Source organism: Pocillopora damicornis, chromosome 5 (assembly GCF_964200805.1).
Source record: "Pocillopora damicornis chromosome 5, jaPocDami1.2, whole genome shotgun sequence".
Lineage (NCBI taxonomy): Eukaryota > Metazoa > Cnidaria > Anthozoa > Scleractinia > Pocilloporidae > Pocillopora > Pocillopora damicornis.
The window spans coordinates 10610619-10632773 of NC_142674.1; the positions used below are offsets into that span (position 1 = coordinate 10610619).

At 41.4% G+C, this 22155-nt stretch overlaps 3 protein-coding genes across 7 annotated transcripts; 2 read left to right on the plus strand and 1 right to left on the minus strand.

Moving 5' to 3' along the window:
• Positions 1-381: 381 nt before the first annotated feature.
• LOC149045162 (peroxidase skpo-1-like) lies at positions 382-5383 on the plus strand. Its single transcript, XM_089208040.1, has 6 exons — positions 382-510; positions 1142-1446; positions 2231-2814; positions 3383-3412; positions 4091-4279; positions 4855-5383. Exons 2-6 carry the CDS (start codon positions 1187-1189, stop codon positions 5115-5117), a joined length of 1326 nt encoding a protein of 441 aa, XP_089064166.1. The 5' UTR covers positions 382-510; positions 1142-1186; the 3' UTR covers positions 5118-5383.
• Positions 5384-6091: 708 nt separating this feature from the next.
• LOC149045163 (prolactin-releasing peptide receptor-like) lies at positions 6092-18317 on the minus strand. 5 transcript variants are annotated; one of them, XM_089208043.1, is made up of 3 exons: positions 18067-18317; positions 9528-9644; positions 6092-7844 (listed from the first exon to the last, which is right to left on the minus strand). In XM_089208043.1, exons 2-3 carry the CDS (start codon positions 9571-9573, stop codon positions 6796-6798), a joined length of 1095 nt encoding a protein of 364 aa, XP_089064169.1. In that variant the 5' UTR covers positions 9574-9644; positions 18067-18317; the 3' UTR covers positions 6092-6795. The 5 variants fall into 5 exon arrangements, with proteins under 5 accessions (XP_089064169.1, XP_089064171.1, XP_089064168.1 ...); XM_089208045.1 differs by having other exon boundaries at positions 9528-9638; positions 18067-18214; XM_089208042.1 differs by lacking the exon at positions 18067-18317 and adding an exon at positions 10061-10450.
• Positions 11168-16668, plus strand: LOC149045164 (uncharacterized). Its single transcript, XM_089208039.1, has one exon. It carries the CDS (start codon positions 11468-11470, stop codon positions 16385-16387), a length of 4920 nt encoding a protein of 1639 aa, XP_089064165.1. The 5' UTR covers positions 11168-11467; the 3' UTR covers positions 16388-16668.
• Positions 18318-22155: the final 3838 nt, after the last annotated feature.

Sequence of the window (22155 nt, forward strand, 5' to 3'; positions counted from 1 at the left end):
ACCGTTGAAACCAGTTTTTTATTCTACTGTTGAGTTAACATCTTGCATTTAATACACCGGCGATGGAACCGACTTTTATCTTTAAGACTTCTATCAAGAAACAAACACTTAAAAAGCAGTTCAAGAGATTATGGGCTCTTATAAAGCGTGGACATTGATATCCTGTTTCAAACTTCATCATATCCATCGCAGAAACGGAATTATAACGACGTCATCTAAAGAGGCGATCAGTTGGATGGATTCTTTGTAAATTTTTAGAGCACTTCTCTTTTAAACAGGAGTTTTTAGAGTTGTATAGGACTGGATTGGCCCAACAGTTTGGTGAATTGTTTCAGCCAAATGAAAAAAAGCAAGCCTTAACCCTAAGCTAAAAAAGCCAAAAAACTAATCGAATTAAATCCAAAATGGGAAGTTGAAAAAGTATTCCAAGTGACGAGGAAAATCGTGGCAGCACAATTACAGCACATCACATACAATGAGTGGCTAAAAGTGTTATTCAGTGATTCCGTGGTGAGTTATGGCTGCGTGGTTAAATAGAAAGAAAGCTAGTATACTTTTGTTATTCAACTACCCTGTTCGGTTTTACCTCAGTTTTACGGGTATGTGTCCGAACTTTTGAGTCATCGGCCATAATTCTGAGCTCTCAATGACATTTTGCAGTTTGTATGTTAACTGTTTGATTAGACTTTGTAGTTATAGATCGTTTTCACTCGCGTGGTAGCCAGCTAAAAAAATTTTGTTGAAAAAAAAAAAACACCAACAAAACAATAACGAAGGGCTAACGCTCGAAACGTCAGCTTTTAAACTATTTGCGGTGGCCAATTAACTCAGTTGATGATACTTTATTACCCTGTTGCCTCCTCATACACTATCGTATCTCAACAAAAGGTTAATGAAACGCTCCCCCAATCGGCACATGTTATAGGTTCCTTTCAAAATACTCGTGGTATTCACGCAGTCTCTAATTCATGATTGTCGAGGGCTTCGGTAATTATTGTGGGTGTTTTCCTTTGGATTGTTTTCAGCCTAAGTCGCTTATTTTAACCAAAATATTACGGAGAAGTGGAAAACAAACAAAACGTTGCATTTTTAATAAGATTTTGTATTTTTTTGTTCTTGGTTTGTGGGCTTTGTGCTCTAGCTGGAAAGGGAAGGTCTGTTGTTGGAGCCACCTGGTAAATTCTTTATGGGATATAATGCATCGATTAATGCAGGAATATTAAACCACTTTGGAACAGCAGTTTTGAGAGTGGGTCACACCTTAATTCGATCAAGCTTTGGATTAATTACCAATTCAAGGGTCAGGCGCTCCAGTAAACTCATTTATCGCGGACGTACTGCAGTGGACTTTTTCAATCCAGCCCCCTTGCTACTTGGACTCAAAGTTAACCTCATTGGAGAAATCTTATATGGTCTCGTTAACGAGCTAGCCCAGCTCCCGGATAAGTATGTATCAAAGCAGTTTAAACAATAGGTTGAACTACGCATGCCTTTTGATAGGTTCTTATGCATAGATGACGTCGAGTATATTCTATATTGTCGTGCTTGCGTGCTGTAGTCAGTCTCAAAATACGTCAAAATGTTGATAGAATATAAGTCACAAACTCGGCTGCGCCTCTTGTGCCAATTTTTTGTTCCTGTCATACTTTGCTATAATCTGTAATTTACTAGTGAACAGGCACTCGGAAACATAGCATCTACTCATTAAAAATACGTTTTGCGAGATTGTTTGGCTGCAAGGATGATGAAGTGCTGACAGCCTGAGTGGTGCTGGTTCGGGCCAATCAAGGTAATTTGGGATTATCAACTGAGTTGATAACGAGAATTGACCTCCGTAAGGAGTTTATATGCTGACGTTTCAAGCATTAGCCCTTCATCCATTCGCTCTGACGAAGGGCTAATGCTCGAAACGTCAGATTTTTAACTCTTTACGGTGACTAATTTACGTCATCAACTCAGTTGATAATACCAAATATCCCTGTTATAATCTCACCGACGTAGCACTACAGTTTCTTCAGAAACTTACCTCCTTTAGCCAGATTCAAGATAGTTTAGAACGAAGTTTTGTTAAACCAAGGCCAATTTAAAAAATATATTTATATTTAACAAAGAGAACGCTTGGAACTACTTGTTATCTAGTTTTTAACTAGGTTTCTCAAAGTCTCACCAATCCAAGATTCCTACGTTCAATAAAATAGTTAACTAATTATGATGAAATTTTCTTCCTCAGGAACTTTGTTGACTTCATAAGAGAACGTGTAATAATAGAAGGACCAACTATTGATGGTATTGTTGGCGATCTTCCGGCAATAAACATTCACCGCGGTAGGGATCACGGCTTACAAACGTTCGTAAAATTCCGCGAGATTTGTGGAGCAGGCCCAAGTAATAACTTTGGTCAACTTCGTAATACCATAAATCGCCCAGAGATCATGAACCTGAGACAAGCCTATGAAAATGCAAAAGACATCGATTTATTTGTAGGCAGCATCCTCGAGTTTCCCACTCTTGGAAGCGTGCTAGGTTTTACGTTCACCTGTCTTATGACCAAGCAGTTTAGACATCTGCGACATGGTGATCGATTCTGGTATGAAAGAAATGACCCTATTGCCGCATTCACTCTTCCTCAGCTTGAAGAGATACGAAAGACGTCATTGTCCCGAGTATATTGTGACAATACAGACAACGTGATCTTCATTCAGAAAAATGCCTTTAAACTCCGAACTGGTAACAACGGAGACAATCCTGTAATCGATTGTGACTTTATTCCCAGAGTGAACTTGGAAGTTTTCGGAGAGGAGGAAGAGCCCATTGGTAGGCGTTTGTTAACTGTGATTAATATAACTCAAATGCACTTTAGGTATAATTGAGTGGCACTTCTTAGCACGAGTCATTAAGCAGAAGTATTTTGTATAGTATGAACTGTCATTGAGTTTTACACTGTCTCTCCCCTCCAGGGCACAACTTGTTAGAGACAATGAGAACTGTTATAGAAGACATAGAATCCTGGAGAAATGCTGCACATGCATCTCAGTCTTATAGTCGTTTATGCGAGAAAAACTGGATAATTTCTGACATTTATTGCTTCAACAAATTGATATTTTCATGAGGCCCATAATGTTTCTTACTAATCTCCGTTAAATTGATCGAGAGCCACTGCTCTAAGAAAATGAGTTATACAATTCGTTCCATTTTTTTAGGTAATAGCTTCATGCTCATTTTATCGAATTTCATTTGTTGGACTGTCTTTTCTTGAGATACGATGCGAGCTTTGCGCTGTAAAGGCATTATCTATCAACTTTTGATTATGTATCCTGCTGACATTTTTGCATGGCTTGAGAGTATCAAACAATGATTGTTGCTTTCTCATCACTTTCCATAGATGAACTACCGGGTATGCCTATTGTGCAAGGTATGTGGCACCGCATTATTCTGTTCGCAAGATTTTGTTATAAATCACAAATTCCAAAACAAAATGTAGCTGCAGACGAAGTTTTCTAAACGTCATCGCAAATGCTGACACTAAAATTTGCCTTTGTAAACTAATAGCAGAGGTATGCTTATTATTACGAATATACTTGATCAGGAGAAAAAGAAAGGAATCTACAACGGATATCGATAACGCGAACATAAACACTCACAAATAAAGTAACGCTGCAAGATATAAGCGTGGATAAGTAAGCTAGCCCTTCTGCGAAAAATCAAAGGAAAGAAACGCAAATGGACACAAGCTTTGCTTGTGAAGCTTTACTTCTTCCTTCAAGACAATTTTTACCTTTTCCACTACTTCTTGCGAAGGGTTTTCATGAAAACATAGTTTGTCTTTTCAAACTTTTTTTTTTTTTTCTGGGAAGGTTACCAGTCAGCCGTCTCCCCACATACAATATAGGGCGTGCACAACTGGCAGTCAAAAAATATGGTGATTCTCAAACCTGAATAATTATTCCTCCATGTGGGACTATTATAATGCAGTGGAAGTTCTTTATCTATATATATTTCCATCATCATCATCATCATGGTAAACAACTTCGTCATCACTGTTATTGTTATTGTTATTAATTTCCATTTCTTGTTATCTTATTTTCTCAAGATTGTCCTCAGGACTTTGTTCCATTTAGAGGTGGTTGTATCAGATTCTTCCTTACCCCTACCATAACATTCGAGGCTGCAAGATCATTTTGTATGAGCTTTAAGACTAAAGACAATAAACTGGGAGATCTTATCGAGATTCGATCACTTGAAGAGAATGCTGAAGTTGTTTATCTTGCCCCTGATAATGGTACGTACTATAAAAACACGGTATGACAAACTTCAATGATGATCAAGTTATCTTCTGAAAGGTCAATTCAAAACACACTCCATTTATTGATGCAGTCAAATCTTCAAGACCCACAGAAAAATAGAAGGAAAAGGACGAGAAAATATTAGCGTTACTCATTATTTATTTATTTATGGTTTTTTTTTAATTTTGAAGTTTAAGGATGGTAACAGAAGTCTATTTTCCCGTAGGTTCTCTTTGTGATTGTTCGTTGCAATTAACATCATTCCCCTTGTTTGAACATGTTTCCAAAAACAGATAAATGAAAAAGAAGGATAAATAGAAAAAAATTGAGGTAATTATTTCCAAAATAGCTTCAATGAGGACTCAAGGAAGACAAGATCCCGACTAACAGACTATTTATACTCGTACATTCGCTCTGCGTAGAACTAAATTTTATTATGAAATACCTTTAATGCAGTAGGTATATCTCCCGGCTCAGAGCAGGGGCCTTCCTCAAAACACTAATGAGGTGGTATGAGTCAAAATCGAACACGAGATATCTTTTCATCAATTCATCTTTTCTCTTCTCTAAGGGCAAAGATATTACATTGGTGTGACGGACTTAGAAGAGGAGGGTGTTTTTCGCCTGAATGGAGACACAAATCCAGCGCCATTTCTTAACTTTCCACCTGGCTTTCCTCAAGATTTGATAACTGAAGAACAAAGAGACTGTGTTGTCTTAGCAACGCATCCGGATACCACTTTTTCACTATGGTACACAGTGCCTTGCACAAACAGTTGGGCTTTTATATGTGAGTGTGAAGGTCCGTGCTTTCAGTCCACCGTGGCTGTTTAAATGAAAAACTATAGACTTTCGAATAAGTCACACCGTAGACGAGAATCAAGCTGTAATTTAATTAGACTGATATATGATCTTGAAGTTTTCAATCACGCCGTGACATTATACCAAGGATTCACAATACCACCGGCATAAGTAACATTGCGCGACTCCCTCAATCGCGCAATGTTACTTATGCCGGTGGTATTGTGGTATGATGTCACGGCGTGATTGAAAACTGATTAAAATCATGAATAAAAGCGTTTATTACACTTTTTTGTAAAGTGATATCAATTAATCATTTGAAGATATGGCAAATAATAATATGGTTACTATACATATACTCAGAATTACGTTCCCATGCTCGTATCACACTTTATCATTGGTTGAGATTTAGCTAGACGCATAACAAAAGAAACAAATTGCGTGTCCGCGCGGTCTCTTTTTGGTTTGTAAAAAATTATTGTGACCACATCCAAATTCGAGGATTATCTGGTGTGTAAACAAACAGAGAAATGTATGATCTGTGCATGTTTTTGAAAAAACCTCTTTCGACCTAACTCTTCTGGGGTTACTAAAGGAAACGAGTCTTGCCTTCAGTCTGGTGGTAACTTTAAAGGATAAGAAACGCACGGGGAAGGACTTGCTCATAATACTCGCTTCGTTTCGCTTCGTCTTGAGCGCCCCCAGTTGTTTTTTAACAAAGAAATGATTGGAGCAATATGGTTGATCTCAATAATTTCAGGCGGACCGAAGTCGATCTCGGGAGGTTGCCTCTATGTCCTCGGAAGGTTTTCTTTCTCAGTTATTGGCGCTCGAAGACAAAAAGTAGTGCAAAAAAGGAAAAAAAAATTAAATCGTGAGCTTTTTCGAGCTCTACATATTTTATATCTTGTAATGAATGCTCTCAGAAAGAAATTCTGGCCTTGGTCTCCTTTCTTTGGCAGCTTAAATGTGGGGCGTGGAAGAAACACACTTACAATTAAGAACAGTTTTAGAACTAAACAAATTTTTTTGCATTAGGATAACACTATTGGCTAGAGCACGGTGGCCCTCTTTTCAAGCTGATCATCATGATTTTGATAAGTCATTCTATAATAATGATTATAACAACAATATAATAAACAAAAAACAAAAACTATCAATAAACAAAACAAAGTGTTTTCGGCGCCAAACCTTACTATATCCACAAGGGTTACGGGGTAAAAAATTCGATAAAAAAGAGCCGCCAAACCGAAAAAAAAACAAAAACAAAAAAACGCGCTGGTCAAGGTTGGGCTCACCAGGGCTCAATCAGTGTCTCCCTACGGATTTTCAATTCTAGCAAACACCGTTGAGTAACAAATGATGGAGGGATCGTTGCAACTATAGCTAAGTCAGTTAATTCTTGTCTGAGAATCTTGCGTCTGTTCTCAGGTAAGGAGGTTCGACATAGAAATATTGGCAAAGGATCACCAGATCTTCTTCGTCCCTCACGTGCTGACTCTCTTTGCGTGGGAGAACATTGAAAAATTTGTCAAACGGCAATGACAACCATCTACTATCAATCGCACTCCAACTTTTCTGACACTATCGCACGCAGAACTCTAAATTACTGAATGTTGTAAATCGCGCTTTCTATGGCAGCAGGACATTTGATGGCGGTTTTACATGAAGAAGCCCGATAAGCATTAGGTTGGATTAAGTGCGTATCGTCTCACATGAATGTTTCTGCTTTGGATTTTTCTCTATTTGACTGTCTTGTCTTGAACGAATTGCCGCCTTCGATTGAAGTGTACTTTGAGGTGGATTGGGTTCTGTTTGAGCCGGATCGCATTCTTGGATCCCTTCCGCGGACAGTAGCACTGAGGGCGATACGGAATTTCTCGTTTAACATCATGTACAGCCATGGGTTTACCGCACTGTTTGCGTGACCCAACCAGAAGCAAAGGATCATTACGTAATACGGAAGTTTCGACAAGACGTCAGGACGATATGCAATAAGTAAATGAAAAAAGTGAGCCGGGAACCAACAAAGAGCGAAAACAGCAGTGATTATGACGAGCATGCGCACAACTCTTCGCTTCGTAATCTCGTTACGTTTCTCAATTTCGGACGAAGCTTCACCCGGCATGCTTCGGTGCCAAAGCGTGAGGCAGATCCGAGAATAAAGGGTAATTATTATGATAAGTGGAATCAGGTACATAATTAGAACGAGGTAAGTGTAGAAACCCTTCGTCCCAAATTTGCCAAGCTCTTCATATTTTGGACCGCAAACCAAACCCTCAGTTTGAGGCCAATGAACAAGCCTCCAAATAATAGCAGCTGGAATGGAGAAAATCATTGCACTCAACCAAATAAACACAGTTAGGACTTTAGCCTTTCGAAACGTCTCAAAACGGTGAAGAGGACGGGCAACTGCAAAGTAACGATCCACTGACATAATCAACAGACTTAAAATGGATGCGTCGAGTGTGACATGAAACGTGAAAAACGTAAGCGAACACGTGACATTTCCAAACATTCCCGTTGCCCATACCCCACCACCGTGCAGGATATACAGGGAGACAGGCATAGCAATCAGAGCCACCAGAAGGTCAGCGACGGCCATGTTGACAAACAGGAAACCAGTCAGCGATCTTGTTTCTGGTCTTCTTTTGATGATGAAGATCAGAAGAAGATTTCCGACCACTGCCACAAATATGGTCATCGAATACAGTACTGTGAAGATCGTCTTATGTAGAGAGCTGGCGCCAGGTGACTGCCCTGTGTAAAGCAAACAGAGGGGTATGTTCTGTATTGTTTTGTTTTGGTTTTTCTTGTTATTGCATGTTTGCAATATCTGCCTTTTTTTTCCCTTTTTCATGTTTCGTTATCATCAAAAGAACTGTGCGGCCACGCTAGCGAAAAGAGCGAAAGCTGACGTCGATGAGGCCCGACGAGTTGACGAGAGCCGGTCTGGAAAAGTCGTCAGGTGTTTCCTTACACTACAGGTCCGTATGTCCAGACCTCGAATCAAATATTTTCCCGTCCGGCCCTCCCACCCGTCGAGTGAAAAAGAAGTAACTGAAATTATTAGCATGTACTTTTTTTTCGTCCATGCCCCGTGTGTTAACAATCATATCATTAACAACAATTTTCTTTTTGTCTGGACGGTTTAGCCTCTCAACCAGCCGCAACGAAAAAAAAAATTACTTGTTTTCTCCCGGCTCATATGGTAATCAATTTTTTGTATGGAAAAGCCTGTATCTTATGATCTTGAGTCAGATATTTTCCAGTTCGGCCCTCCCAATCCGTCGAATAAAAAAGCAATTTACATGTATTTTCTTTTGTGTCCGTGCCCTGTGTTAAAAATCATATCATTAACCTTTAGTTACACTCGAACAACATTTTTTTTTTCTGGACGGCTTAGTCTCTCAACCAGCCGCAACATGAAGAAATCGTTTATTTTCTCCTGATTCATATGGTAATCTGTGTTTTGTATCTGGTGATTATTTTTTTAGATTCCGACATAAAAGCACGAAAATTCGAACCTAATAGGATTTTAAAGGAGTCTAGACAACAACCTCACGAAAAATAAGATAGCCTGTGATTATTGGGAGTACTTTCTAATCAGTCCATTAGAAATGATTCTTTTAGCCTGTTATGCCTTCATTAATCGGTTTTAATCATATCTATTTCGGCTTTCTTTCAGTTGCCTTGTAAGAGGTGCCTATACAGTAAGAGAGGCCATTGACGCACACGAGCATGGCATTAGTGGTCATTCAGTAATGATAATGACGAAAGCTCTTTTGGTAATCAGCGAATTATTGACTCGCTATCAAATGGCATTTATTGAATTTAAAACTCGTGAAAAAATGCTAAGGCTAAGGAAGCATGACTGCATGTTGAAGCCCCCTAACCTCAGAAGAAAAAGGTCACACGCATACAAGATAAAAAGTGCCGGGAGAAAGTCAATAAAATGAACTCGTCAAAATTTGACGGATTCAAATTAAGAGTTTTTGATAAACTGATTATCGCATGACGCCATTTGATGGACAAGCACATGATGGCGTTGAGTGTGATTTACTTTGGCTTAGATCCCATGATACTACAAAGTTATTTCCTCCGACAGGTTTTCAAGGTGCAAGTTAATTTGCTATCTAACTAACTTCGCGACGAACAGATTAAACAGGCGACAAAAGAGATGCTACACGTTCTCTGAATTTTAACGCCTAGACTGTAAAGAAAAACAGTGCTGCAATATCTTTACAAGGACGTGCCTTTCCTTTCAAAATACACCGAGACTACCGCAGCTAAATGGTAGCATATCAGCCTTGTAAACACAGTAAAAATGAGTAGACGATAGTTGAATAAGGAAAAAAAATGTTTACGTGACAGCCTACATTATTCTATGCTTTCTTTCAAAGCCCTTTATCAATCACGCAAAATGTTTGAGATTCGACTTACCGTCAGAGGAGTTCTCTGTATCTGTAGAGTTTATTGTAGTGTTCATCGTAATTCTCAAGAGTGTACTTCTTGATGTCAGCAACAAGAAAATATGCTTCCTTTCTCCCACACCTAGAACTGACGAAAAGTCGAATCTGCTGTTTAACACTTTACGCATTTGGAACACGATAGCACACATTGCTTAAATTGCTTACGTATTGGTAAAGTTAATCTAATTAGCGAGCCTTTTAATCAAATTAATATATCCAGAAGTTAGGATGATAAGGATATATTACGACAGAGCGGAAATATAGGTTTTCACAAGAAAGATATTCACTTGTGTATGATACCCGAAATATTAGCCACATACTGTGTATATGGAAGCCTACAACTCAGTTCGTAAATGATGCTATAAGCTGATAGAACATACCAAAATTTCTAGGTATGCCTTGCGACGAGGGAATTGTCCGTAAAGAAGGGTCAATTATAAAATGTTAGGTATATTATGAGTAATAACACGGTTGCTTTCATATAGAGTGCAGAGCAAAACTCACCTTACGTCGACTGTTGAGTAGTTGTCGTCTCTTTGGACGAAATGGTGAAATATTGGCACCCTATGGGGTCTTCCAGGGTTTGTTTACCCAAATTACAATGTACCGTGTTGAGAAAAAGTCGAAAGAACGGACTTATTGCATTCTTCATCAAAGAAAACAGCCGTCTTTTTCCAAACCACCAATGGTTTAAAACAGTTTTGACACGATATTTACTTTTAATAAACATCCAAGTCAAACTTTGTTTTGTTATGTTAATAATCAGCTGTAACTCATTAATACGAGAATTCTGTTTGGGCATCAATAACAATGAGTGACACCGTAATTTGCAATATTGGACCATACTGAGAAACACGGCATCTGGAAACACTCCTGCTTCTTTGATGGAATGTGATGTTTAGCTGTTATATCGTTTGTAATATAAGAAATATAATATATGAAATTATGTATATAATGTAATATAAGAAAATTCGAGAACGCAGGAAGAAAATTCGAGAACATAGAAAGAAAGTTTCAAATTTCCTGACCGCCACTTGACTTTCAATAACAAAAGATGCTTCCTGCTGATTACCAGAATTATCATTCAACTATCGCGCTGTTACTATTTTTTGTTTCTAATCTTCCTTACTCTGTTAAATTTCTTTATTAGCTTTTAGTGGATTAACAAGTCTTCAGCTTCCAATGAGTTTTAGTTATAAAAGCTACTAGAATATATTTCAAAAATAATCAGTGATTCTTTTTGGTTGAGTGCACATTTCACCTTAAATGTGGCCCATTAATCACCTTACTGAAATTATTCTTGAAGCTGATCAATTTTAAATATGAAAAAGGAACCAAAAGCCTTCGGTGTGATAATGAGTTTAAGCCTTTCTTTCCTGAAATTAACCATGACTATAAATATTTGCAGTAAATAAGCATAACATGCATCTCTTTTTTTTTTTTCTTTTTCTCTTTGAAGATAAAAACTTTCCAGAATGTAATGGATGGAAACTCCATTTAAAATACTTAATCTTACTCTGTTAGATATTGAGAGTTTTGCGAAGAAATGAAGAGAACTTTGCTCATACAGTTGCTGGTTATGTTAAATGAAGAAGTAAATAAGTACGCCAGTACCGGTCAGCGGTATCTGGGTTGAGCATGCGCTTTTGACTGTTTTTCTCCTCGTCGCGTCGGCCATATATATTGTTTGTTACTCGTTCGGAGTCAGGTTTCCCTGTTGCGATTAAAGCCTTTCACTATCTGGACGTGCCTTGGTTCATTGTGTTAACTCTCCTACTGGCGTGGTGGCAGTGTTCGGTTCTACCCAGGCCATATTTTCGCCGAAGAAGGCTATTTTTCGCCTCGTCCACGTGAGCCAAAACAGTGTATCCTTCGCCGTGTCAACACGTTCCAGAGCCCTAAACGTGAAATATGGCTGCAACACACCGTGCACCGAAGCAGTGGTGCCTCTCCAAAGTGGAATCTATCAATTCCTTTGAAAACTGGAAGCAAAACCTCATTTACACTCTTTCTTTGGACAGCAACTTCGCCCCCTTCCTCGCAGATGGATTCACATGGTTAAAAAAGACCAGGGGTCAGCCACTTCGAGGTCTTCACAACGATGGCGAATCAGTGCCATTAGCTCGTCGCCTGACAGCCCGCCAAAAGGTTAACTTCCTCGAGCTGATGTTAGGACAGATCGCCAACTATTGTCCAATTATCTCTCGAAATACTCTGGTGAAAAACTCTACATCCCTCGAGTTCATCTGGCAAACCATCAGACAGCACTTTGGTTTCCAAGTCACCGGGGCTCAGTTCATTGACTTTTCCGAAATACACCTAGCTGCTGATGAGCGCCCCGAAGATCTGTACCAGCGCCTCACAGCATTCGTAGAAGATTCATTGCTACGTGCCAACGGCTTAACCCACAATGGCCAAGCAGTGCAGGAGGATGAGGAGTTAACCCCTACACTCGAAAACTTTGTGGTCCTCACTTGGTTACGCCTCATTCACCCCAGTCTCCCACGACTGGTTAAGCAGCGTTATGGTACAGAGTTGAGATCCCGTACTCTTGCCTCGATCAAACCTGAGATCTCGCAGGCCCTCAATTCCTTACTCGAGGAAATCCGCACGTCGGATGATGCCAGAATCCTGCGTGCTGCTGTTGCAGACGATTTTCGTCGCCCTCGCCAGAGTAACAGGGGTGTTCCTAGAGCCCGTCCCAGACAACCCCGCCAAGACAAGGTCTGTCCTCTATGTAAACAGGCTGGCCGTTCTATGACAAACCACTTCCTCAGTCAGTGTACCTTCCTCCCCGACAGTGACAGGCGTTTCATGGTGAAAGCACGACAGATCGCCGGCATCCTTGACAATGACCAAGAAACTGAGACCAGTCCTGATTCTGATTCACCAGACCCTGACACAACATTGCCAGGCCCGGACATGGTGGCCTACCGTGTGCAGACCCGCCAGTCCCCTTACATGGATGTCTTTCATGATCATCGAGTCGTGCGCGTCACCCTCGACAGCGGTGCAACTGGAAATATGATACGCCGTTCAACCGCGAAACACCTCGGCTGTCCGATAATCTCAAGTGCCCAGTCCGTCCAACAGGCTGATGGCTCGTCTCAGCTCCAGGTGATAGGAGAAATTCGTACCACCTTCACCCGGGACCACACAAACTTCGCGTTTGAAGGTCTCGTAGTTGAGAATCTTGATGTTGAGGTACTTGCCGGTACCCCCTTTATGGAGACGAATGACATCGCTGTCCGACCCGCTAAGAGAGAGGTACTACTAGGCAATGGCTCCGTCTACACGTATGGGTCCAAATCCCCACCCAACCCTCATGCAACCGCACGTAGAGCATTTGTCCTACGTGCCCCTGCTCCATCCCAGACAGTGTGGCCTGGAGAGTTCATGGAAGTACGTCTACCAGACGATGCACCTTCTGACTCGGAGTACGCACTAGAGCCTCGCATCGACGCACCCAGTGCACACAATCTGAAGCCATCCCAGTTGTGGCCACAACCTGGTGTCGTTTCCAGCGTTGCCCGAGCCATACGGATTCCTAACCTATCAAGCGTACCCCGCACTCTCAAGCGCCACGAACACTTCTGCCAAGTCATCCCTGTTTTTGAGCCCCCCGAAGTCCCATCATCACCCCCACCTACTGCTCAGCGCCCGTTGCCGCCCTCCAGTACACGTTACTCCGCATCCGTTCAGGTTGATCCAGACAACACCCTTCCCCAAACCGTTCGTGCAGACTTCCAATCACTACTTACAGAGTACGACACTGTATTTGACCCGCAATTCCCCGGATACAATGGAGCCGCTGGCGCATACAAGGCCAAAGTCAACATGGGTCCTGTCGAACCTCCTCAGCGGAAGGGTCGCCTCCCCCAATACGCACGGGATAAGCTCATCGAGCTCCAGGAAAAGTTTGACGACCTAGAGAATCTTGGAGTCTTCCGCCGCCCCGAAGATGTGGGTATCACCATTGAATACCTCAATCCATCTTTCCTTGTAAAGAAGCCTAATGGTGGTTCCCGTCTCGTCACTGCCTTTTCTGATGTGGGCAGATACAGCAAACCACAACCATCCCTGCTACCCGATGTTGACTCCACATTACGGCTCATCGCCCAATGGTCACACATAATTATCACTGACCTTACAAGTGCTTTCTACCAGATCCCTTTAGCCAAAGAGTCCATGAAGTACTGCGGTGTCGCCACCCCCTTTAAAGGCGTACGGGTGTATGCCCGCTCCGCTATGGGAATGCCTGGCTCAGAGACTGCTCTAGAGGAGGTTATGTGCCGTGTTCTAGGCCCCTTACTTCAAGATGGAGCCGTGGCCAAGATCGCCGATGATTTATACTGCGGGGGCAACACCCCTCAAGAGTTACTCCACAACTGGAAGAGGGTCCTGCAAGCTCTTCACAAATGCAACCTGCGTTTGTCCGCCCACAAGACCATAATCAACCCCAAGTCAACCACTATCCTTGGTTGGATTTGGTCTGCCGGTACCCTGTCTGCCAGTGCCCACCGCCTCAACACCCTCGCCACGTACCCTGTGCCAAACACCGTTGGTCGTTTGAGATCGTTCATTGGTGCGTACAAAGTCCTGTCTCGTGTTATCCCACGGTGCTCTAGTTATCTAACCCCGCTGGATGCCGTCACGGCTGGACGTACTTCACAAGAATCCATCACCTGGTCTGACAGTCTCAGGGCTGCATTCCATAACGCTCAGAAGGCCCTATCCTCAGCCCTCTCTATCACCTTACCTAGACCTGAGGACCAACTATGGGTCGTCACCGATGGCGCAGTCAAGGACCCAGGAATAGGCGCCACCCTCTATGTGACGCGCAACAACAAGCTACACATCGCCGGTTTTTTCAGCGCTAAGCTGCGGGGCACTCAGACAACGTGGCTTCCATGCGAAGTAGAAGCCCTCTCCATCGCTGCGGCTACAAAGCACTTCAGTCCATACCTCATCCAGTCATCCAATAAAGCCTGTATCCTAACGGACAGTAAGCCATGCGTCCAGGCTTATGAGAAGCTATGCCGCGGCGAGTTCTCCGCAAGTCCTCGCGTATCTACTTTCCTGTCAGTTGTCAGCCGCTACCAGGCCTCAGTGCGACACGTCTCCGGCGCCTCTATCCTCCAGTCAGACTTCGCGAGTCGAAATGCTGCCCCTTGTGAGAATGAAACCTGTCAGATTTGCCTGTTTATCGCCTCAACCAGAGATTCTGTTGTCCGAGCCGCGACTGTCCAGGACATCCTCCAAGGCAATGCCCGCCTCCCTTTCACCAGCCGTCCGGCCTGGTTGGCCATACAGTCTGAATGCCCAGACCTACGCCGCACGCACGCACACCTTGTCCAAGGCACAAGGCCTTCCAAGAAGCTCACAAACATCAAGGACGTCAAACGCTATTTGCAGGTCGCCTCAATCGCAAGTGATGGCCTACTCGTCGTCCAACGTCATGATCCCTTGTCACCGACCAGAGAGTGTATTATTGTCCCTCGCCAGGCCTTGGATGGCCTCTTGACAGCCCTTCACATTCAGCTCAGCCACCCTTCTTGTCACCAGTTAAAAATGGTTGCCAAGCGTTATCTGTTTGCCCTCGACCTGGACAAGGCAGTCTCCCGTGTTTCCGATGGATGCCACTCCTGTGCAGCAATTCAGAGATCACCAACAGCACGAACTGACCAGTCCACTTCGCCTCCACCTGAAACTATTGGGCAGTCCTTTGCGGCAGATGTCATAAAACGTTCTCGCCAACTTATCTTTGTACTCCGTGAAACAGTGACCTCTTACACGTCCAGTCTCTTTCTTGAGAACGAACGCCACCAAACTTTGCGTGATGCCATTATAAAGCTTTGCGTGGAAATGCGCCCCATGGACGGTCCACCTGCTGTGATCCGCACCGACCCTGCTCCCGGATTCAAGGCCCTTGTCAATGATTCACTCTTACAGAAACACAGAATCACAATTGAGCTTGGCCATGCCAAAAATCCCAACAAGAACCCCGTTGCAGAGAGAGCAGTCCAAGAATTGGAGAATGAGCTGTTACGTCAGGAGCCTCTCGGTAGTTCTGTCTCTCCCCTCACCCTTGCCGTAGCCACTTCAGCCTTAAACTCACGTATCCGTTCAAGAGGGCTTTCCTCTCGAGAAATGTGGACCCAGCGGGATCAGTTCTCAAACAAACAGTTACCCCTCGCAGATGACCACATAATTTCCCTCCAGCATGAGCAGCGTCTCTCCAACCATCCCCTCAGTGAACGTTCCAAAGCTCCTGGTCAGTCAAGGCGTCCTACCCCCCTGATCGATATTGGTGATCTTGTGTACCTTCATTCTGACCTCAACAAGTCTCGTGCTCGTGACCGCTATCTCGTTGTAGCCATTGATCCTCCATTCTGCAACATCAAAAAGTTCATTGGATCCCAGTTGCGAAGTTCATCGTACCATGTCAAGCTATCTGAGTGCTTCAAGGTCCCATCTGACTTGGGTGATCCCTTCCGTGCCTCTCCGACCCTACGCAAACACTACTCTGATTCTGACGACGAAGATGGTCCTACTACAACGACTCACCCTCCCCCCTCTTTGCCTGCCATCCCTGAGGCCATCGCAGCTTCCACACACCCACCAGTTGTCAACCCTCAGTCTTACAGTCCAGCCCCTGCCTCTCCCGTTGACCATACCATGGATGATTTCGCTATACAGTCGCCCTGCCCTGATCCTTCCCCAGTGGAGTATGCAGCCACCTCAGCGATGCCTTCTCCGCCTGCCCTACGGAGATCATCGCGCACCCGCCGTCCTCCTTCTCGTTTTGCAGATTATGACACTGAACGTTGAACACCGATCTTTAATCTCTGAACTTTGACTCGCCCGCGCGTGTCAATTTGTTAGTTAGTCTTAAGTGTATGTTAAATTGTTTTTAGTTCTTGTTTCTCCTTAAAAAAAAAAAAAACAAACAAAAAAAAAAAAGAAAGAAGTCACGCCAGTACCGGTCAGCGGTATCTGGGTTGAGCATGCGCTTTTGACTGTTTTTCTCCTCGTCGCGTCGGCCATATATATTGTTTGTTACTCGTTCGGAGTCAGGTTTCCCTGTTGCGATTAAAGCCTTTCACTATCTGGACGTGCCTTGGTTCATTGTGTTAACTCTCCTACTGGCGGTAAGTGAAATAGGTCGGAAAGGAAGCGAGCGTGAGTGGGTAAATTGCAAGTTGTACGTATCGAAGAAAGTGTGGCAGATAAGTGACAGCAAATTTCCGAGTCTTATTAATTTATGAAGGCATCACATATTCTTGTTCCTAAAAGTATTTCAAGAACTTTTGGATACGGCCACAAGAATGAGCAAAGGATGATGAAATAAAATAAATTAGCCAATGAGCTTTAAATGTTCCTATGGCTCCCGTTTCTTATTAGATCGTAAACAATCGAAGCGATGCATAGTTTGAGAATTTTGACAAGCCTCGAGTTTTTCTTTAAAATTTCCGGGGTGCCCTTCATACAATGGGTTGTAAACGGTATAGAATGATTAAATTTACGTCATCAAGGTTAAAATCGATTGAAAGAACTCAAGTAATTACAATCCTGAAGATTTTTCTAATTTTCATCTTGTATTGCTCCGAAAGCTCCCTAAAACAGTAAACAATGAACATCCAAAACGGCCGTTTGGAATCGATTTTAATTTAAAAATGCGAATTAAAGTTAATCAGCCCCAACGAAAATAAACAAAAAAACCAACAAAATAAGAAACAAATAAATAAGTAAAAGTAGTAAATGGTCTTATAATGAATGTTTCAACTCAACTTGCTCTTCTAGTGTACGAATTGAAACATTACTGCCGATCATAGGAATGACGTCAACAATCTCAAAAACCACATTCAGGTGGTTCATTGAGATCCTTTCAACCAAGTTATGGTGGGCGTTAAGGTAATAGTTTCCATAATAGCTGTTGTTTTCTTTAGTAAAAGGCTTTTTAAAAAAAAAAAGAGAGAGAGAGAGAGAGAGAGAGAGAAAAAGACAAAAGAAAAGAAAAGAAAAGAAAAACTTATACAGAGTAACAAGAATGACTATGTGACACGCTAGTTTAAAGCTAACGTGACACATGCTGAACACAAAGGGGAAAACCAAATATATTACGACTCCAGGTTGCATCGAACTCTTATGATTGACAGCAGGACAAATCCCAATGTTATCATCCATAATTTGATCGAGCACAAGATATCAATTCATAATGGCCTCTTAGAATCGGATGAACACTATATACTTTTGAACTGTTCATCCGCATTGGGTCTTAAATCGAAGACAAGTCTGTTTAAAAACAAGAACTGAAATTATAAGTTCGAATCGCAGTTTAAACCGCACCCATCCAGGGATAAAGATGTTTATTAATCTAGGTTCTCTTTGTGTGTGGCGCATAATTTGGCTCTAAAACATTAAGTCTGTTTTCATATCTAACCAGTTCATCGCTGCATGACTTAAAAAAGGGGGAAAAAAACAGCTTTGGCCATTGAAACTCAACTCACCTAAAAATTCCGAAGATAAACTCGCCCTGCCACCGAAACTTAAAGAGACCAACGAATAACCTCGTGGAATGACTGCTGTCCTCAGAATCTATAAATTTTTCTTGTCCTAATGTGTGTGGTAGTGTCTCCGTAAATAAAGAATAAGCTTATTTAAACGATTTCAGAGACGGAAGCTTTTAAAAGGAGTTCTACGCCGGATTAGCGACCCAACGATTAATGGTCTAAAAGTGATGGCTGATTCATATATGAAATGGAAAATAAAATTTGATATATTTACATCAGTCTTATTGAGTAAATAAAAGTAATAACTAAAAAATGCTAATTTTGATTTTTTTTCAATTCATCATACTGGATGCTGCAAGCGTATTAACAAGCTCACAACCATATACACTGAAAGGAATCATGCCCTAAAGTTTCTTCTTTCACCCCATACGCAAGTGATTCTCTGGAGTTAAAGATAAACATTTGTAGGTTGTTTGCTTATGACCTGTTTTCTGAAACTGAATCCTTAATTCGCACGCTGCTATCTTAAAAAATGACGTTGAAATTTTATTTTTTCATGGAAATTATAATGTGTATTATGATCGGTCAACCAGCTAAAAAAGTTGTCAAGGGCATTTTTCATTTTGTATTTACTTTTTTTTATTATTTTACCACATTCTGTACCGTGTATTTTGACGGATGGTCGCGGGAAAATTCATCAAGTCAATTCTCTGTCAATTTTTCGAAAAAAAAAAAGAAGATATTTAGCCGTTTGCAAATATTACAACCCCCCAGAAAGACAGCCTGTTTCCCGTATTTACTACTTCGACCGCAAAATACCACCTGGTGACTTCGCCATGACGAAATTAAACCCGAACTTAAATATTAATGATCCAAATTCCCAAGTCCCTGTTCCAGCTTCCTAGTGTATAGACCCCATATCACCAGGATCTCCGCATCTTTTGGCATGAGCTTATCAATAACATCTATAATTACACCATTTCCACCTCGCTTGAGTTGCCTCAGTGGCTATGCAAATAAGTATAAATTTCAGTTCGCAAGTCCGTCACGATAGGTCTTAGACGACGGATATAAACCGCTAAAGGAAACAATGAAAAACGCATCTTTCGATAAGTAGAAGCTTAAAAACTATACGCCTAAGAAATATAATCCCATGACGTGACATTTCCTATGGATCGCAATATTCATAAAACAACACCGTAACGGTTTTCCTTTATTCGACAATTACGCAGTTGAAATATCTCACTGAGTAAAAGTGAAACTTAAGCAAATGAATATAAAGTTCGACTATTCGCAAGCAAAGCAAAATGTAGAATTTTTAAACGATTCGTTCGACTGCCTGCATTGATAAGCTGTCTTACAATAAAATAAAGCTAAGCTGCACAATAGCCTGCCACTCATTTACATGTCATTGAATAAGAAAAACCTATATTGTGTTATGCCTCGATCTTCAAAGCCTCATGACACATGTAAATGAGGTGGACCAAAGTGGCAGGGTATTCTACAGTTGCTCCAAAATTAAACAGCTGTTCTAGTTCAATTTACACTCTGGTCACGGTGCGTTTTATCTTCGACAATTTGCCGCCATAGTTCTTAATTTAACAAACGTTAACATGGAAATTATGTAAAATATTCTCCATTCAAACCCGAAGTTCTTATCACTTTTATTTTTGTACTTGTCGTTGAATTTTTTTGGTGTCAGTGGGAGTGGGTAGAGGGGATGACTAATGATGTTGATGACTAAACTAAGATTGAAGCATCTATCTTATCTCAGACAGACCAAAATGTTTAAAAATTACGCATACGCGCTAATCCAATTTAACGTACAGCGGCAGAAGAAGAAACACCCCCCTCCCTTCCAAGATCTTCACACCAGCATAAACATATTTTTAGAAGTTGGCGGAGGCGTCAAAACTTATACGTTGAATCGTGCATAAATTTTAACTAATGGTTCAAAGCTGCGGGTACTGTAATTTATAAAGAAGGCCGTAACCAAGTAAGAAAACAGACCATTGACAATATTTTTGATGGACCCTGGGGATTTGAACATCTGGGACTGAAATTCTCGGGCGCAGGTAAAAGATTACCAATGTTGATGTGAAAAATAAAATAACCAGAGGAAGATCCAAATTAACAAGGATCACCAAAAAAAGCAACAACAACAAAACAAAGCAATAACAAAAACAGACCACCGAAGAGATATAAGGCGGCGCCTCCTATGAAAAGAGGTCATCATCTGGTCAAATTCGAAAGCGTCTCAGTAAACCGCGGCACCTCCGGTACCTGCGGACCTCAGAACTTGTTGACCCCACACTTTTTTTAAAAGGTAAATATATCAATAAAATTTTAGAAAAACCTTAACACTGTTAAAAATTTCGTTTTCGGGTATAAAGAAGGTTATGTTAATTGAGAAATATGTCTGTTTTTTTTTTGTCCATGGCCTCTCACTAGAATAGACTTTAATTGAGGCAACATTCACCGAATACATTCAAGGGTAGGTAATGTCCTAAGAAACATTCAGCGGTCACTTGTTACACCGAATGTAACTAGTTTGAATCATAACTTGAAAGCTCTTACGGTTTGAGTACCGCAATATCTGTAGAGTGCCTCAACTCCAAGGGTCTCGGCAAATCTTTAGGCTGGAACTCGCGACCTTTAATTCCATTTGATTTTACATGACCTTCGAATGAGGAACAGAGCGTAAGTTAACAATTTCGATGTTATATGGGCTTCTAGAACGAATTTACAGCATTTTTTTCCAGTGGGTTCGTTAGTTTGGCGTTACTCGTAGACGTACCTTGGAAAGGATTATTTAGAGGGCAGAGCAGATGAACTAAAACCGAGCAAAAATAGCCCTAAATCAGCCTAAAAATTCACACTATGCAAATGACCCACCATTTATGTATCTTTCGGGGACAACTGAGTGAGGACGTGTTGATTTTGACTAGGAAAAAAAATTTTATCGAAGTTTGGAAAAAGTAACGAAGCGAAAACTGACGTCTGTCGATTCTTTAAATAAAGTTAGACGGTGAGTTCACCCACACCGCAATGGCGAAAATTTGTATGAACATAAGGAACTCTCAAAGAGGCGATATCAAATGTATGTTTAGTAATGTCAAGCGATTCCAAAAATTTATTTGGTTTTTTTTTAGTCGACAAATTCTCCGAGCTTGTGCATTCTATAACATCGCTCGGTTTTCGACAACTTAGAAATTCTACATTTCTGATCACACTGCCCGGCCGGACTCCGTCTCAAGTGGACTAAATGCCCGGCAGTTAGAAATATTTACCAAAATGCCATTGAAAGTGTCCTTCAAACTTCCCAAGAGTATCAGATGTTTGTTTAGAAATGTAAAGCGATTCCAAAAATTAATTTGCTTTTTTAGTGGATACATTATCCGAGCTTGTGCATAATGCAATATCGCTTGGTTGTCGACACTGAAATTCTATGCTTCTGATCAGACTGCCGGGCACGGTCTCTCAAATGGACTAAGTGCCCGGCAGTCAGAAATTTTCGCGCAATTTCCGCCGAAAGGTTCTTTCAACATATTTAAGATAATCAAATGTTTGTTAAGAAATGTCAAACGATTACAAACATTTATTTGGTTTTTTAGTCGACAAATTCTCTGAGCTTGTGCATACTATAATATTGCTCGCTTGTCTGTCTGCTACGCTCCTAATAAGACTGCCGGGCACGGTCTCAAATGGAGTAAATGCCCGGCAGTCATAAATTTTCATCAAAATGCCACTGAAAGGTTCTTCAAACTTCCCAAGAGTGTCAGGTGTTTGATTAGAAATGTCAAGCAATGTTAACATTGCGTTGGTTTTTCAGTGATCAAGCTTAAACCGCATGAACCTGCTATAAAGCTTGGGAGGTCAGGCTGGTTTCGTAGAATATGTTGTCTTCGTGACAACTGTGGCGTGACAGCAAGGGTCAGTCACCTCAAATAAACCTGTTAATAATACAGTATTCGATGTTTGTTTAGGTTTCCCAAGTGATTTTAAAATTATTTGGTGGACAATTTTTCCAGCTGAGCGAATCACAAAATCGCTCGATTTGTCGACTCTTGAACAGAGTGCCGGGCA